This window comes from Talaromyces stipitatus, genomic scaffold (assembly GCF_000003125.1).
Source record: "Talaromyces stipitatus ATCC 10500 scf_1105507295523 genomic scaffold, whole genome shotgun sequence".
Taxonomy (NCBI): Eukaryota; Fungi; Ascomycota; class Eurotiomycetes; order Eurotiales; family Trichocomaceae; genus Talaromyces; species Talaromyces stipitatus.
Genome location: NW_002990113.1, coordinates 3,161,459 through 3,178,268, shown reverse-complemented (window position 1 = coordinate 3,178,268; position 16,810 = coordinate 3,161,459). Strand labels below are relative to the sequence as shown.

At 45.8% G+C, this 16,810-nt stretch overlaps 2 protein-coding genes across 2 annotated transcripts, besides 3 other annotated features; both read left to right on the top strand.

Moving 5' to 3' along the window:
* Nucleotides 1-485: 485 nt before the first annotated feature.
* Nucleotides 486-4,114, top strand: TSTA_070940 (RNA polymerase II mediator complex subunit Nut1, putative). The gene is made up of 7 exons (XM_002341035.1): nt 486-1,264; nt 1,314-1,564; nt 1,614-1,676; nt 1,724-2,230; nt 2,282-2,453; nt 2,501-2,860; nt 2,916-4,114. The coding sequence occupies exons 1-7, from the start codon at nt 631-633 to the stop codon at nt 4,079-4,081; spliced, it is 3,153 nt and encodes a 1,050-aa protein (XP_002341076.1). The 5' UTR covers nt 486-630; the 3' UTR covers nt 4,082-4,114.
* Nucleotides 4,115-9,132: 5,018 nt separating this feature from the next.
* Nucleotides 9,133-9,158: a sequence feature (AT_rich).
* A 2,283-nt stretch (nt 9,159-11,441) lies between these two features.
* Nucleotides 11,442-11,465: a sequence feature (AT_rich).
* A 248-nt stretch (nt 11,466-11,713) lies between these two features.
* Nucleotides 11,714-11,735: a microsatellite.
* Nucleotides 11,736-12,776: 1,041 nt separating this feature from the next.
* TSTA_070930 (Ras guanine-nucleotide exchange protein, putative) lies at nt 12,777-16,444 on the top strand (the record flags this gene model as incomplete). The annotated part of the gene is made up of 2 exons (XM_002341034.1): nt 12,777-13,310; nt 13,368-16,444. The coding sequence occupies 2 exons, from the start codon at nt 12,777-12,779 to the stop codon at nt 16,278-16,280; spliced, it is 3,447 nt and encodes a 1,148-aa protein (XP_002341075.1). The 3' UTR covers nt 16,281-16,444.
* Nucleotides 16,445-16,810: the final 366 nt, after the last annotated feature.

The window sequence follows — 16,810 nt, the reverse complement described above, 5'->3', positions numbered from 1 at the left end:
TGTACCAGTCGTCTCTGCAGATCCATGGACCCATGAGTCAATCAATATATGGATCTGGATGGCCGTCACGACGGTTCGTTGCTCTCTCTCGTGGGGGTACCGTCATTGCAGAGCGGGATGTACGATGGTAAGCAAATTTTCACCTGGCTCTATAGATCTCAAGCCAGGAAAGAATTTCAACAAGTTTTCACTGTCCATACTCCAAGGTTGTTCTCGTGATTGAGAAGAGAGACCCTGGAGAATAAATATAAAGATATGGAACTAAACCTATTCAGGCTAGTTAGTGACGGATATATTACATAATCAGTCTGCCTAGTCACGTGTATCCAACCGCGTCTTTATTGATATCCGACAACAACGTTGGGCAAACAGAAGAGTCATTCTGCGACCACTCCGGCTCTTCCATCTGTTAAGCACCGGCTGCAACGCTTGGGGAAATCTTGACGATACATATTTGACTTTTTTAACTCGCGACAATCATCAAATATGATATGAACCTGATATTACCCCAGCATATATATTCCGGATTGAAGAGCTCGAATAGGATCAAGCTCGAATAGTAAGCGAGCATGTGCTTTGCTTCTATGCAAATCATATATATCAACTAGCCTGACAACGCTAAGCTCAAACATGAAACCAATAGAGCAATGGAGGAAACTACTCCATGAATGTGTGTCTCGTCGAATTGAGGTTGATGTCTTCCGCAGATTAGTCAAAATATTGTCAAGACGTGCACCGTTACAGCAAGCATCTCTGGTCAACGTGCTTCTTGGCTCACAATCCATCACTGCAGAGATATTTCCTTATGACCCGTTGATACCACGGTATGCCACTGCATTACGGAAATTGGGTTTGATCAGAATCTCAACGTTGCTCGATGGGCTACGGAGACAGTCATTCATTGAGGGTCAATCTACCGCAGTTTCAGATCATGACAAATCAGCCACGGAGCAAAACCAAAAGGCGGTACACCGTTCAACGCTCATGACTGATACCCGGATTGTGCAGGATTTGATAGCGCCGTTGTCATCGACTAATCTATCTTTCAGCACGCATGATGTTCAGAGTATATTCATGGTAACTGCCGAATGGATTCTGGATGTGGTCCGTTGGCATTCTGGCAATATCAGCGAGGATCATCAAGAAGGCGGCTTGACGAGCTCGCCAGATGCATTGGCTTTATTCGAATCTCTGGGAATCCTGTTGGTAGCTTTATCGGCAACCGCAAAGGGCCATGATGTTCTGACTTCGGAGAGTGCAGCAGGTATGGACCGTACAGTTTTTATGCATGGAAAAGCCACTAATATGTTCAGAATTCAAAATCCCCCTTGGTCAAGCTCTCACTGCATACCTGTCAACATCAGCTACAATATCCCTGAATCTAAGAAATCGACTAGACAGCTTGCAGAAGGGTTACCAATTATATGGGGGTCCGGCATCCAAAGACCTCGATATACAGATGATGGATGGGATGAATATGAATGGCCTTCAGTTTGAAGCATCTGTATTAGATGGTCCGGTAATCGATTCCAGGGCTGGTCTTTATGTATACATTAATGCCTTGGTAAGTGTCCATGCCCGTCAATGTGGAAAAGGCGCTGACTTGATTCTAGCTTGTTGGTCGACCTCTCATTGATGACGAGATGCTACTGAGCTATTTGTCTAATCGTTATGGGGTACGTTTCCTATACCTATACTTTGAAAGGTCTATTGACAACTGCAGGGCCATCAAGAAGTTCTCATCCAAGAGTTGATTACTGCAACATTCGACGTATTATCCAATGCAATGTACCGAAATGAATCCGCCCGAAACATGTTTGTATTCCGATCATTCCTGGTCAATAAACTACCACCTTTCCTCGCTGGCATGGCAGCTACTTCAATAGAGCAAATACCCATGGAGATGTGTATCAGCCACGCACTCAACCGAGTCGATCCGAATGCGTTCCCATCTTTCTCTCAGATGTTTGAGATGCAAGGAAACACGGTATTGTCAGACGTCCGGCAAGAATTCTTATTTGCATGTGCTCTCCATCGCTTGATCCCTGAAACTAGTATTGAGCGCTTGTTGGGCGAGAACCCAATGCAGACACTGCCTGTCGGTGGTAGATATGTTAAGAATGATATCGTGGCACAGATCCTTTCAAATCAAGGCGTTGCTGACCGTTTGATATCGGAGATTGAGTTGATGGAAGGCAATGCAGGCGCTGTTGTCGCTGCAGTAACGGATGTAAGTACAACTAGACTGATTGAGTAAAGTTACCAGCTAAATCTGGTTTAGGTCATACATTCACTTTGCGAACAAAAGGAGACAGTGACGCTCAAGGGTATATGCAATTCTCTATCTCGGCGCCCTCAGGTCCTCGACGCAATGTTACTGTTTCGCAGTCCCAAGAGCATACTACAGCCTTTGTGTACACTCTTAGACTCTTGGAAATGGGATGAAGACCAGGGTATGACTTTCTAATTCTTTTTATGGGCTGACTAACACATATTATAGGTGAGAGTCAGCCGGTGTATGACGAATTCGGCAGTATATTGCTTCTTGTCCTTGCATTCAAATATCGCTACGACCTCAGTCAGTATGACCTCGGTGTTACCGCCAGCAACTCATTTGTATTGAAACTCCTCGACCGAGGTTCAACCAGTATGAAGTTGGCTGGCCTCGATGCCCAGCAAAACAAGAATGTTGGCGCGTGGATATCCGCGCTCTTTATTGCAGAGGGAATCAGTGAAGAGACAATGTCGTCATGCAGTCCACAGGAGTTTTATTTACTTGTGGCTACTTTGTTCAGCCAGACATTAGGCGCTTGTGAGGTGGGAAAGCTGGAATTCGACACCCTGAAAGGCGGGTTTGAGTGTGAGTTTGTCCCCTCGACTACTACAATTAAGATAGACAATTCATGGTTTGTCAGATTTACTTGAGCCGTTCTTATTACCGTCACTGGTCTTTGCACTCAAATGGCTGGGAAACTACATCTGGGAATCGTCGGAAGCAGATCTTTTACTGCTCTTGAAAGTGCTTCATGCTCTCGTTAAACCGAATTCGATATCAGGAGAAGCAGAGGCATGCCATCAGATGGTATTGAACATCACCGCGCGGAGCCTTGAGGAACAACTGAAAGATGTACGAACACGACTTACTGGTGGTCGCACAGATCTCCACTCGGATATCCAGCCAAGTCCGCATCAAGATATTCAACACGAAATTCAATCCCTTCTTGACATCCTTGACCCGTACTTGTCCTTCCAATGCAACGGGAATAGCCGTCGGTCCGAACTTGATTCCTGGACCACACATGCCGATGGTATTTGTGGAGTAATCAGAGTCACATTCCAAGGCTTGATCATGTGGAGTGCGAGTGCGCAAATGAGCATGTCTCCTCACACATACACGCACCGACTGATCCTAGCAGGCATACGCTTATCTACAGCATCAAATGTGCTATCAGTTTTACTCGACGAGCTCAAAGCCCAAGCCGAGGAAGCCAGTGGCAGTCTTGACCTCGCAATCGATATCGCAGCAACGTTGATATGTGTACCGATGCCTGAATCTTTCGCGCAAGAACAGACCATCTACCATCCGGTAGATACCACCAAGGAAGTATTCCCGCGATGTCTGCTGTTGACTCTCCGCCAAGCACTGATGGTACAGCATCAGAACGTGCCCAAACTCGCCGAAAAGGACCCTTCTCGCGCCGAAGTGATTGTCAGATTGACCCGGCGCGTAAACGCACTTTTGACACCACCAGCACACGTGGGTACTCTCGACGTGACAAACATTATTGACAATATGAACCTGGAGGCTGCCGCAGCAGCTGCTGCTGCAGGCGGCGATGGATTGGATCTCGGCAATGGTAACGCAAACGGTAACACGAACAATTTAGGAGGCGCAGCAAACGAATCCATAGATCAGATTCTCAACAATGTAGTCACAGCAACAGCCAACAATAACGATCATGGCAATGAGCAACATGATCTTGATACTACGGGTATGGATACGAGTTTGGATGATATATTGAACGCGGCGCATATGGGTAATCCAGAATTTTTGGATTTGGATATGGATGGGATGTTTTGATCATTTGATGTGATTTGATGTAGTATCTACGAATAGCTTCTAGAATCTAATCAACAGTTATTATCGGAAGTTCATAAAATAGGGGTTTAATGTGGTCCTGGAGCTTCATTCTTCTATCTATCTAACCTTGGAAACGTATAATTCAGCTCTCGATTTGAACCGAGGTTGTTCGGTTGTCATTCATGGATTATGCCTGCAGTTGATTCTATATCATATCCGTGTTGAATATCAAATATGTAATTTATGCATACGCGGGAATATCATTACTATGCAAGTCATGTGAAATTAATACACCTTCTATACTTTCCCAAGAGGTATATTGTCAGCCATTTGTCCCGCATCGTACTTACTAGACAAGGTGACAGGGTTCATTTTGCATAACTGTATACCCAACTTATCAAGCCACCTAACCTCATCATTCCTTATCACTCACTACCTAATTAATTAGAGTATCCGAGGTATCTCTTTGTTCTCTTTATTCATATGATCGACTATCGTATATGTAGTCTCCATTTTTGGCATCTACTAGTTAGCCATTGTTTTGAATCTAGACCATCGAAACGAAAACGGTTCTAATTTCTATGGATTTCTTCGCAAGAAACGCATTCGGTGTATTCGATCCATATCTACTCCGTACTCCGTCCTTGACCGACTCGAGGTATTATCCTCTCAGCGACTGAACTGTTTACTAAAATTCTCACTATTTTAAGTCATCAAGCTAACCATGTAACTACTTAAGTACCTAACTTTAACAGAAAAGAAAATAAGCAAGCTCACTTTACGATGTCGTATGTACAGTCACTACAGTGTAGGTCTAGGTCCCCACGGACCATGAACATAGTGCTCCGGATATACGGATTGTGCTCTATGTATCTACGGCAATAAGTCCGTAACCCAAACTTGACGTGAAGTCGCTGACTCAGTTGTTCCCTTCTCGATTGGTGTTTAGGTTGGGAGTAACGCCATCGAAAGTTATCTAAGGGGGAGCATGAGGTTTTCGGAACTGGCTAGGCCGTAAGGGTGCTAGATGAATGGAGACCCTATGTTAGCTTACTCCGTGTAAACACAAAATTCAGTGTATGACTGTACTCCGTATGTAGGCACCGGATAAAGATTCCAAGCCTCCGTAACGCTGATAATAGAGTCTTAAGTTAGTTAAAGCATAGAGCAACCGGAGTTGAGAAAGTAACCATGGACTATGTTCGTGGTAAGTAACTTACGGAGTACTCCGTAGTTGGTTACATGCTCACTCACATTCGTTGTGTCCACTATTCCGTCTCCTTACTGTGGTGGAGAACGTTTACTATTTTGAGCACCAGGTTTGAATCCGATTGGGAATGACTAGTTGAGACATGGCTATGCACATTCCATCAACTCCTGTTGATCGATCGCAGGAGGGTATCATGCCTAGGTACAGATCACATCAGATCCTTTGCAGACTATGGATATAGATAGTCATACTGCATGCATGGATTGCATACAAAGTGACCTTCAACGCAGGTCATACGTGCCTTGGTAACTATCCCAGATCCACAATAACAACACTAACAGACCCAAGACTCAAACTCAAAAATTAGAAAAGGACGCCAACTAGCTAGATCCCTTCCCGAGCCTTTGCACTGGGATACTGCAACTTAAATTGAAGCTGAAGCTAAAAAGCCTAGGCAAAGTGGTGGCCACAAGATGGCGCCGTTCCCGATACGGATAACACTGCAGAAAATCGCTAACTCCAAAACAGTAGTAACTTCTTTGATATGTGGAGCGACATCCACTGTGGCACTGTTCAGCGTCAAGACTCAAAGGGAGATTCTGAGATTCTGAGAGCAAGTGTACACACTCCATACGGCGTACGGGGCAGTGTGGATACTTGGCGACGGAGTGCGGTACGGTACGGGAGGAGTGTGTGTAACTCTGTCGGGAATCAGAATTTGTAATCGACAATTCCAGTTTCCTTGGTGAGTTTAGTCGTGCGACTTGTTCACTTGTAACAACTGCTCAGTCTCCTGCACTATCCGGAAATGGGGAGATGTGCTAAATCTCCTTCTTGGGATTTGGGACGAATTTTATAAAAATCCAGCAGTGATTTACTCCATTGTCATATCTGATAGACTCAGAGCCGTGGCGAATGCGTCTTAACGAGGTTTATTTGCACCCCTTCAATCCGATTAACAGTCAACCGGCGCATGTCAACAGAAAAAGAAAAATTTCCGGTTTATGCCGTTCGTTTTGAAATGCACGTGCCATACCGTCTTTTGCAAGCTGGCACGTTGCGTATGAGCTCTAATATGACGATGGACTTGTGTTGCGTGATGCGTACACTCTTCTGTATGATCATTGTACAACCGAGTATGGCGTAGTATCCGTGGTGAATTCCCGACAGAGTTTCTCTTCGGTGCGGTTTTCTGTACCGGGATCAGGATCTCGTATTCATCGACCCATACGTGCAGTAATCTTTTGAGATGTTGATCCTTTCGGTTCTTGGGACCAGACTGAACCCTCAGTTAGAGAGATCCCTTGAGCCTCGTGTGTAGATAATGCAATGTAAATCCTCGATAACCCGGAGTCTTGCTCTTGCACGATGATCATCAAATTGATATCTGGTAGCATCGCTACGCTGGTATCCGAAGCGCAGATGTGTAAGCATTCGTGGAGACAGGTCTAGCCTGGTCTCAGACCTGAATAGCTTGGTCCTTGAATCTCAATGAAATTGGATATGTTAAATCTAACAAAGAACCAGCTCATAGTCTTCGATAGTCTATCTCGACATCGAGTATATCAAGACTAAGCTTACTTACTCCGCACCGTACCATCCGTAGTAGTTCCATGGTACTCAACCCGGAAACTAGACCCACATAATATGGACCATTTCTTTGTCCGTTCCATGCTCCAGATCAGGCAACAATAAAGAACAGAATGCTATTATGAGAGAGTCATTTCTGCCAATGAGATCGACCGATATCAGTCATATCACTGGTATACAGGTAGTATCAGAGTTGAAGCAGTAGTCTTTTTTTTTAGTTTTTTAGAAGACGTTAATTTGCCAAATATGACATGTCCATACCCATCGACGGATAGTGATCGATGAAATGGGACAGCAAAGAATAATCAAAGCTGAAAGAGATATGTACGAACTACATCCGGAGTACGAAGGCGAAAGCGAGGCATTACATCAAATCCCGTGACCGCCACCAACCCGACAGCGAGGGACGGGCTACGTACTAGCCTTCAAGCTAAGGCTGCAAGGCTCACTTCCGCGTGCCGCGAGCCTTGGCAGGATTATTGAAATGAACAATGCCGTTGTCGTTGCGAGTCAGTTACACCAGTAATTTTTCTCTGAGCCGTGGGATTTGTTGGAACTTACTATGCAAATTTTCATTGTACAAAGAATCGCAGTCCTATCAAAATTAGCGATGCATTAGTCAGTGTTGGGAGTCGAGGCGAGAGCGTCTGAGATGCCATTTCTGTCACCGCACCGAATCATCCGAGGTATCATTGTTCGCTTCACTCTATTTCAATCTCGTCTCGATGTGAAATTGAACAATGAATGAAAAACAAGAGCAAACTAGCAAAATGCAGACACGGCAAGATGCGTGATCAAAGAAAAAGGGCTGCAGTAGCGTACATGTTCATTCGTATCTATCAGATGAATTCATAACTCTGGACAGTCGAGGCTTGCTCAAATCCAGGAGTATTCTTCGAGAAAGCCAATCAGGTTGACCAGTGCAAGAATAGTAATGCAATTAGCGTCCGCCACAAAAGCCAATTGAATCACTTTTCGATGTTTTCGTCAGATTTTATTGGCTGATTATCTTGCTCAACTTCATTCCGGTCGAGTCTGATTGGCTGGCCCAGAATGGACTCTTTAACTGTATTAGGGAAGCCCGCCAAAAATAGAGAAGATCTTGCCCGTTCTGGACGCTCTGGCCAAGGTTCCGCACTGTCCCTCGTGCCGGAGCCCGCATTAGCCCATGGGACAGGCAGGGGTGTACCTGCATCAGGTGTTTTGTGATTGGTGACAATATTTTTCTTTTAACAGAGTCTATGATTGGTGGTATATTTCCGGCACGCATATCAATTATGCTACAAGCCAGGATCTTACTGGGTTGATGTTTTCTTTTCCCCTCGAACGATTATCGGTTCTTCAGCTATGCACGTTGGTGAACGAGCTAAGAGACAAGTGCTGATTATCTTATCCGACTATGACTCAAAAGGTCGACGTGTTTCTCATGCGTGCGTCATTGCCTTGAACGTTGATACCTAGATATTCATGCGCGACTCGCTGTCACTCAACTACTAGTGGCATAGTCCAATAACTCCGCCCGGAGTAACATGCACAGAAACAAGTGTGATAATGCAATTGCATACCAATGTTGGCTAATGTTGAAATCCTGAATTCCCCCCTACGTACCCCTATAGGACTTGTTACTTAGCCTGTCATAGTTCGTCGCATCTAATCTCATCTCATCACAGCACATTAACGACCGGGGATTCAACTATTCTTGTGTAGCGTTGCAGTAGTGTGTACGATGGTGCCTGAAGATTTCAAATAGGGCTGACCAATATATGTACCCCTCATTTGCATAGAATCTATTCAGTCTTGACTTGTTTTCGGACTCGTTAGTACGGAGGTAGTCAATTATTAGAGACATCACATGTAGTGATAGAACGTGATGAGACTGGAGTATGTAAGTGTGCATGGGAAAGCTTGCCCTGGACTTGCACTGAATTAATTCCTCGCTTACAACGGTAGTTAGTAGGCACATGTCCCGCAACGTGTGCCGTTCAATTTTGTGCCCTGATTGTCTTGCTTGAAATAGGACGAGGGGTACATACCTGCCAGTACAATTCTGAATTGAATTGTTCAATAACGACTGCTGAGTCAGAGAGACATCGCAAAGAGTAGTTAACTATACAATGTCATTGTATGATTCGTTCCCGCTTACCACCGGAAACGGCCCAGGGTACCAGACCCTACATGTCAACACGGGTCCTTTAGGGTATACCCGCATGCTTATTTGCAAGGATACGCGCACAATTGATCATGGACATACTTTTTTTATTTTTTTTAATTTTTAATCAAGTGACCTGCATAAACACGAAGCGACAAGGCATGTCTGTCATCGACGCGGTCTCGTTTGTGAAGGCGAGAAAGGAACTTAATTTGCTTAAGATATTGCTTTTAAGGTTCATGAATACTCAGGAGTCGGGGCCGTACGGAATCGGTGGTCCGTCTCACTTGATACGTAGGAATACGTATTGACATTTTGACATTTTGACTTGTATCCGATATGTCGATCTATCGCTGGTAATTTCCATTCTTTTATCATTTCTATTCGTGTTCAGTATTCAATACCGTTACAGTTCATAGATAAAAACCCCCGCGGAAATGCCTGTCATCAAACTCATCTACATAACACATGGTATATCGATCACTTGTGCGGATCCCAGGAATCAGAATAAGTACATTGATACTGTTGCACTTCCCGTCTGGATCCGTTAATAAAATAGTCCTAGGTTATTTATTCAGAACGACGTCGAGACTCGATACCATTTCATAGTTCAACCTCTTATGAATCTCCAGGAGTACCGGTATGGCCCACTACTTGATTGAAGAAATGGGTCTACGAACCGCGTCCAGTTTACTGGGCTCGATTTGGGCTTGAAGTCCAAAGCTAAAGGATCGGTCTATTATTCTTTCGGTTTCCACTCAGTAACAATTGAGATCTTGTACAACGTCCTATATAGTGCAGGTTGATTCAGAATCTGGTCCTGTGAGACGAGTACTTAGATTATTGTATTAATTTACCTAATACATAGACCAGGTCAATGCTTCATCCCGTGCCATGTGTGAACTGTGACGGCCCCGGCTGGTCCCTTTTCAAAATGTTTTGTAGATGGCGATGATCGTCAAGTGAGCTTTGGGCTCGTTCCATGGTTCCAGGCACCATCCCGAGAGTTGAAACACGAGTTCACGAGTTCACGACTTCGTGCCGAAAAGCTGGATCCGTTGCCGTGGGTTTTCTTGTACGATTTAATGGAACTGCTGATCGCCCAGTGGAGATTATTCACAAAACAGCGCCTCAGCAGTCAAACTATCGGAAGAGGTATTAAGGTAAGCTGTGTGTGGTGCGCGGGTGGATGCTTTGATGCCTGATCCGGAAATTTAGGTATTTTATACAAAACAGCGGTTGCGCGTTTCTTTGATTAATTCGTCATGCTGCGTGATTAGTCTGTTTAACCGCGGTTTCCTTCGATATAACCACACATGTATGTACTCGACTACGTATCCGATCTCGAGGCAGATTACTGCCCGATTCTCTTTTCAACAACATGCATCCGAAAGTGGTTGCGAGTAATGCGTCCGAATACGATATATGTAGCAGAGGAGATGGCTTTATAATGCGCTACTGCAACATGCAGCGTGCGACGGGTTTTTCGGTGCGCTTTCAAATCGAACGGAGTAAGGTAGTTTCTCATAGTTATGGAGATTGTCGCATACACATTCATCGACAACTGTATATATTACTGTATCCTGGTGTTTTCTCTCCAGTGAGGAAAACCTCTCAGTGGAGTTGGTCCATATTAATAAGTGTCTCACTAACCGCCCAGCTAAGCTGACGCTAACCCAAAGTTACGACCGTAGCTGGTTTAGCTGTGAACTGGAATAGGGTAATGATCAACCCTCACGTCGCCTGTGGTCCCAACCCGCTCTGGTGTACGTAGTATGTTGGCACTGCACTGGCAAGCTGTAAGTTGACTGGCAAGAGTCTCGACGTCGGCTTTGACACACATTCGGAGTACCGGAGACGGACCCACTACCGGCGACTGAACTGCTTGAATAGTCATAGTTCCGAGCTAGGCTGAGTGCTAACCTTGCTAGCTCGATTCATCATCCTAGGCGATGCTTGGTATGCACAGTCCAGTTTGCACGGAGCAGGCAAGCAGACTAGGGATATGTGTGACCTGTAACCCGTCAGACTCGAGGGTCCGTCAGTCCCCTCAGGGGCGATGGCCCTGGCTGGCACTTTCAGCCGTTATTCACGTCCCTCGACTCTAGACTTTGCAGGGTTCAGCACACACAGGCCTTTCCGGACGGTCTCCCCGAATTTGACCTCCAGCCACAACGCGTCTCAATGTTGCTTCTTGCAGTTTCCGCCCAAGCACAACGGGATGATAACGTACCATGTGATAGTTCTCAGCATAAACAGACTAGGTCACTAGAATGATCCTATCAACGTCCATTGCGGGAAATCTCCAAATGGCCCACGAGCACAGCGAGCTAACAAATGTTGATGGTCCAAAGAAATGGGATGGTCCACTCGACTAAAGGCACTAAGCACTAGTTAAGTGCTAAGCAGAGAAAAATAAAATAAATAATAAAATAGATGATAAAATAGAAGTGAAAAAGCAAAAACTGAAGCTAGCGTTGTTCCTCCGTAGAATCCGTCCGTTGCTCGCGCGGCAACCACACCTCCCCCCACTGGCCAGGCCCTTCCTTCCTTGGGACTACGGCAGGAGGGCTCTTGCCTTCTGCAGTCTCATGTTCTCTGAGATGGAATATCATCCTCATCTCCTCTTCCTCTCTCCTCTCTCCTCTCTATGTCTCTCCTTATTGCTTCATCTTTTCCCTTTTCTCCTCTCCTCTCCTCTCCTCCTTGTCAACCTGTCAATACGCTCTGTATTGATAAGATAAATCGACACGTCCCGCTAGGCTTTTGCCTCCTCCCGCAAGGTCCCATTTATTTACCTCTAACCCTTGCGTGATATATCGACAATATCGATTCAGCTTTATTTGTCACTACCTTCCTGGCGAATATATCATCAATTGCTGTTGAGTCCCAGTCGCTACCTCTTGAATGAGTTGGCTGTGTCTGTCTCTTCCGTCTTTAGCCTGCCCTAATTCCGTCTGATATTAGCCATCCCTGTCGACTGCGGGGGGGGGGTCAGCATTGTTGTTATTACAGTCCTTGCAATAATTTCGCCCCTATTATTAACAGGTACAATTATCACTCTTATTTACGCCCATTCAGTTAATCGATCTTCCGTCATCTTCGGAAAGTCGCATTGCGAAACTCTTTTACCTCCATCGTCCTCCTGGAAGGTGTGACTCCATGAGGCTGGAACACCAATAGTATCAGAACGCCACCAAAAGAGAAAAAGACTTATTCGGCGGATTCGATTGTATGTATTGAATTTCACTTGATTGCTCCATATTTTGAACCAGCCATTTGCTTTGTGCCACAGACTCCCAGCGAAAAAAAAAGGTTTATCCCTTTCGGAAGAAGGGGTTGTCTGTGTGTTGACATTCCATGTTTACCACTTCCCTCCTTGAACTGTGACATTCCCCGCTTCAACCCAGTCTCCTCCTATAATCCATTTTACTGCCACAATCGATCATTTTGTCGTCGTCATCTTGTCACCGGGACCAACACAAACTAACCTACAACCACAGCAAGACGAACGAAACGAGCATTACCTCACCTCACCTCGTTGAACGAGAATATCACATACGAAGAGCTGGATCTAGACAAATATTACCGGAAAGTGGTGGTTCGATTTGGCGTTACGAATAGCGTTTGAGTGACCATGTCAATTGAGGCCTCATCGAAGTGAAATCTTATTGCCACAGTGGCCGGCTGTTTATATCGTTAGGAGAACATCGATATTGCACGAAGAGATATATATCCGACATATTATGGAACAGTCCAGTAACGACGTGGCCCCATTAAACATCGTCAAGGGGAAGGCGCGTCCGCCAGTACCTCATCTCAACTTCTCGTCAAGCAGTTCGACCGCTACGATTGGTCGGACACAAGGACGAATGACACCTCCAGCGACTCCTCACAGCTCACAAGATGCTGTCATGTCCCAGTCTGTGGAAGATAGTCGTCCAATATTCCACAATTACCTTCGCGCATTCTACCCATTTCACCCGACCGGTGCCGTGTCGCCGTCAACAGTCACTCTCCCCCTGAACCAAGGCGATATAATTCTAGTTCACTCGATTCACGTCAATGGCTGGGCCGACGGCACTCTCCTCGAGACCGGTGACCGAGGATGGCTCCCCACTAACTACTGCGAGGCCTATGATCAATTACCTATGCGTCCACTCTTGAAGGCTTTGACAGACTTTTGGGATATAATCCGAGGGGGATGCGGCACATTTCTTCATGACTTTGGAAATCAGGACCTGATGAGAGGTCTGATTGCTGGAGTTAGATATTTATTGGTAACGTTGATTCGAGAGATAACTTCGGCTATCCAACAGCAACTAATGCCCATCTAGGAGAAAGCAGAGTGCTTAACCCGTGAATCACCTCTAGTCCAGCGATACGATGGATTACGTCGGAATCGCAAAGCTTTACTTGCCGATCTTTCTTCGCTGGTCAAGTCTGCCAAACGTTTACAAGAACTGGCTAATGGCGCTCCTCGGGATGAAGACGTTGAACAGGTCCTGGATGACATGCTTCTCAAGTCCTTCAAAATAGTCACTCGTGGTGTACGATTTCTAGACGTATGGAATGAACATGTCGGTCTTACGAGAGCTATTCTGGAACTGGAGCCTCATAACGAAGACACTTATGGCTCACCCGTTCAAACACCCTCTACTGAATGTTTCTCCATCTCCGACCGCAGCGCAACGGCCTCCACGGAACGGAACTGGAGTCGTCCCATCCACAGCCAAGCTTCAAACTATGGAGAAAACAGCGTTCATTCTGGACATTCCACACACCCCCGATCATCAATGATATCAGAGCGTGGGAACCGAATCTCTGTCTCCCATAGAGTCTCTTACAGTGGACCAGCAGCCGGTCAGCGAAACGGAGATCTCGCCTCAGTGCGATTAGGGTCAGCGTACGACGCGTTTCTAGGAGTGCTAGGGTCCTTTATCGGCCTTCATTTGCAATCCCGGTCGTCGACAGAGCTTATCTTGACCACACAGCAATCAGTAGCCTCCTGTCAGGTGCTCCTCAACCTCGTTGAGGCGATCTGGGAGCATGACTTTCAGCGGTCCACCGAATTAGGAGAAGCCAAGAATACAATGTACGACCGGATTGGTGAGCTAGTCTACGCTGCTCGTGATATTTTCCGACCCAACTCTGCCGGTGATGAAGTCCCCTTCATGCCCGACGAGGGAAGGCGCCTGGTAAATGCCGCTACGGATTGTGTCCGTGGAGCTGGTAGCTGTGTACTCTTGGCTCGCTCCGTGTTGGAACAAATTGGCGACTTTGAGGTCGATGGCCCTCACAACACGCCATCGATTGCGGAGAACGAACCCGAAACGCCAAATCACGTCGATGTTCAGATGCAGGAGAACGAGCCACAGCCCACCTCGCGTCGCTTGCTACCACCGCCTATTTCGATCCCCGAGCGCGATTTGACTCCTGCTACACCCGCTTTAACTACAGGCATTACACCGTCATCAATGCTATCCAGCACAGGTTTGCAAAGTCCAAAGCTCGATGTGGATATCAACACAACTCCACTCGTAATGAACGATATTAGCCCATCTGACTCGACATATCGCGAACATGTTGCTCACGATGATTCACAACCCCTCTATCGATATGAGACACGTGGCACGACAAGTACTGGAAGCTCTTTCACATACAAGAGCGCTATTCGTGATTCAGAAATGAGTGGTGTTTCCCAGACATCGACACGAGCAACATCCCCGGATATTGGCGGCACTGGCGATCATCCATCTCTCAAGGAAAGCCTCAGCCGATCCACTTTGGCCGAGGAAAATGAAGAGACAGAGGCCAACATTCTAGGAAAGACATATGCGCACGAGTTGATGTTCAAGGATGGTCAAGTCGTTGGTGGCAGTTTGAGAGCACTGATCGAGAAGCTTACTGCTCATGAGTCTACTCCTGATGCTTTGTTCGTTTCCACTTTTTACCTTACCTTCCGCCTCTTCGCCTCTCCCATGGATTTTGCAGAAGCACTTGCAGATCGATATGACTATATTGCTGATACACCAAATGCCGCTGGTCCGGTTCGGCTGCGAGTTTATAACATATTCAAGGGTTGGCTTGAGACTCACTGGCGCCACGACTGCGATATTGTGGCCCTTCCTTTTATTGTTGAATTCGCGAAGAACAAGTTGATGGAAGCTTTGCCCAATGCTGGTAATCGGCTACTTGAGTTGACCGAGAAGGTCTCAACTGCAGATGGGGCTATTGTTCCACGCCTCGTCTCCTCGATAGGCAAGACAAACACATCGATCGCACAATACGTGTCTCCCGAGACACCACTCCCGGCACCTATCATCAGCAAGAGCCAGATGAATCTGTTGAAACAGTGGAAGAATACAGGCTCGAGTATTAGCATTCTCGACTTTGATCCAATGGAATTGGCCCGACAAATCACCATCAAGGAGTCGAGGATCTTCTGCTCTATCCTTCCTGAAGAGCTTCTAGCGACCGAATGGATGAAGAAGAGCGGGTCACTGGCTGTTAATGTCCGCGCCATGTCTACACTTTCTACTGACCTAGCTAACCTGGTCGCCGATTCCATCCTCCATATGGAGGAACCCAAGAAAAGGGCACTTATTATCAAGCAGTGGGTCAAGATTGCGAACAAGTGTCTCGAATTGAATAACTATGACTCTTTAATGGCAATCATTTGCTCATTGAACTCCTCCACGATTGTTCGCCTGAAGCGAACCTGGGAGTTGGTTTCTCAAAAGACGAAGACCACGCTGGAGTCGATGAAGGAAATTGTTGATGTTTCCCGCAATTACGCCGTTCTTCGCCAGCGTTTGCAAAACTGTGCTCCACCAACTCTGCCTTTCGTTGGAGTCTATCTTACCGATCTCACCTTTGTTGATCACGGAAACCCAGCCACAAGAAACCTCCAAGACGGTGGCATGACAGTTATCAACTATGACAAACATGTGAAAACTGCCAAAATCATTAGCGAACTTCAACGCTTCCAAATTCCATACCGTCTTATCGAAGTTCCTGAATTGCAAACATGGATGCAAGATCAATTTGTTCGCGTACGTTCGGCAGGCGAAAAGAGTTTCCAAAACTATTACCGACGATCCCTTATACTTGAACCTAGAGAAGCACCACGAGCTAGCTCTACAGATGCAGCTGTGCATGCTCCTCCACGAGAGGTTGTCAAAGATCGATTCGATTTTCTGGCTTGGTCACACAACTCCAAAACCAAATCCGTGGTAACAACCAGTTGAGACAAACACTCTTTGACTGGTGCATATTCCCAATCATCATCATCATTTATATACCCTTGGTTCCGAAGAATACTCACGATTTACGACATGTCTAAAAAGCTATAGCTTTATGTTAAACCGGCGTTATGTCTTTTTGTTGTGTTCCTATCATACCCTTCGTGTTGTGTTATCTATTTTTTTTCATCATTTTACGTGACTTAACAGTGTCACTGGCTATCTGTGTGGCAACTTTGTTTTGATATTTTTTGATGTATATTTATTTATTATTATCCCTTTTGAAGATTTTTTTTATTTACTTCAAAAGTTGGCTTGGTCTGAATACTTTTGGTTTGCATGATGATGGCTTATGGGATCCATGGGGGAGGCAAAGAAAAATTGTCGTTGATTATTATGAATATTTGCAGGTTGTACACCATCATTGAGTGAATTAGCTGGAATTGATAATATTGATTGAAAGTGCTGGATTTCCCAATTCTTAGGCCGGATAATGTAAGTTTATACGATAGCCATCCCTAAACTGGTTCTGGGGC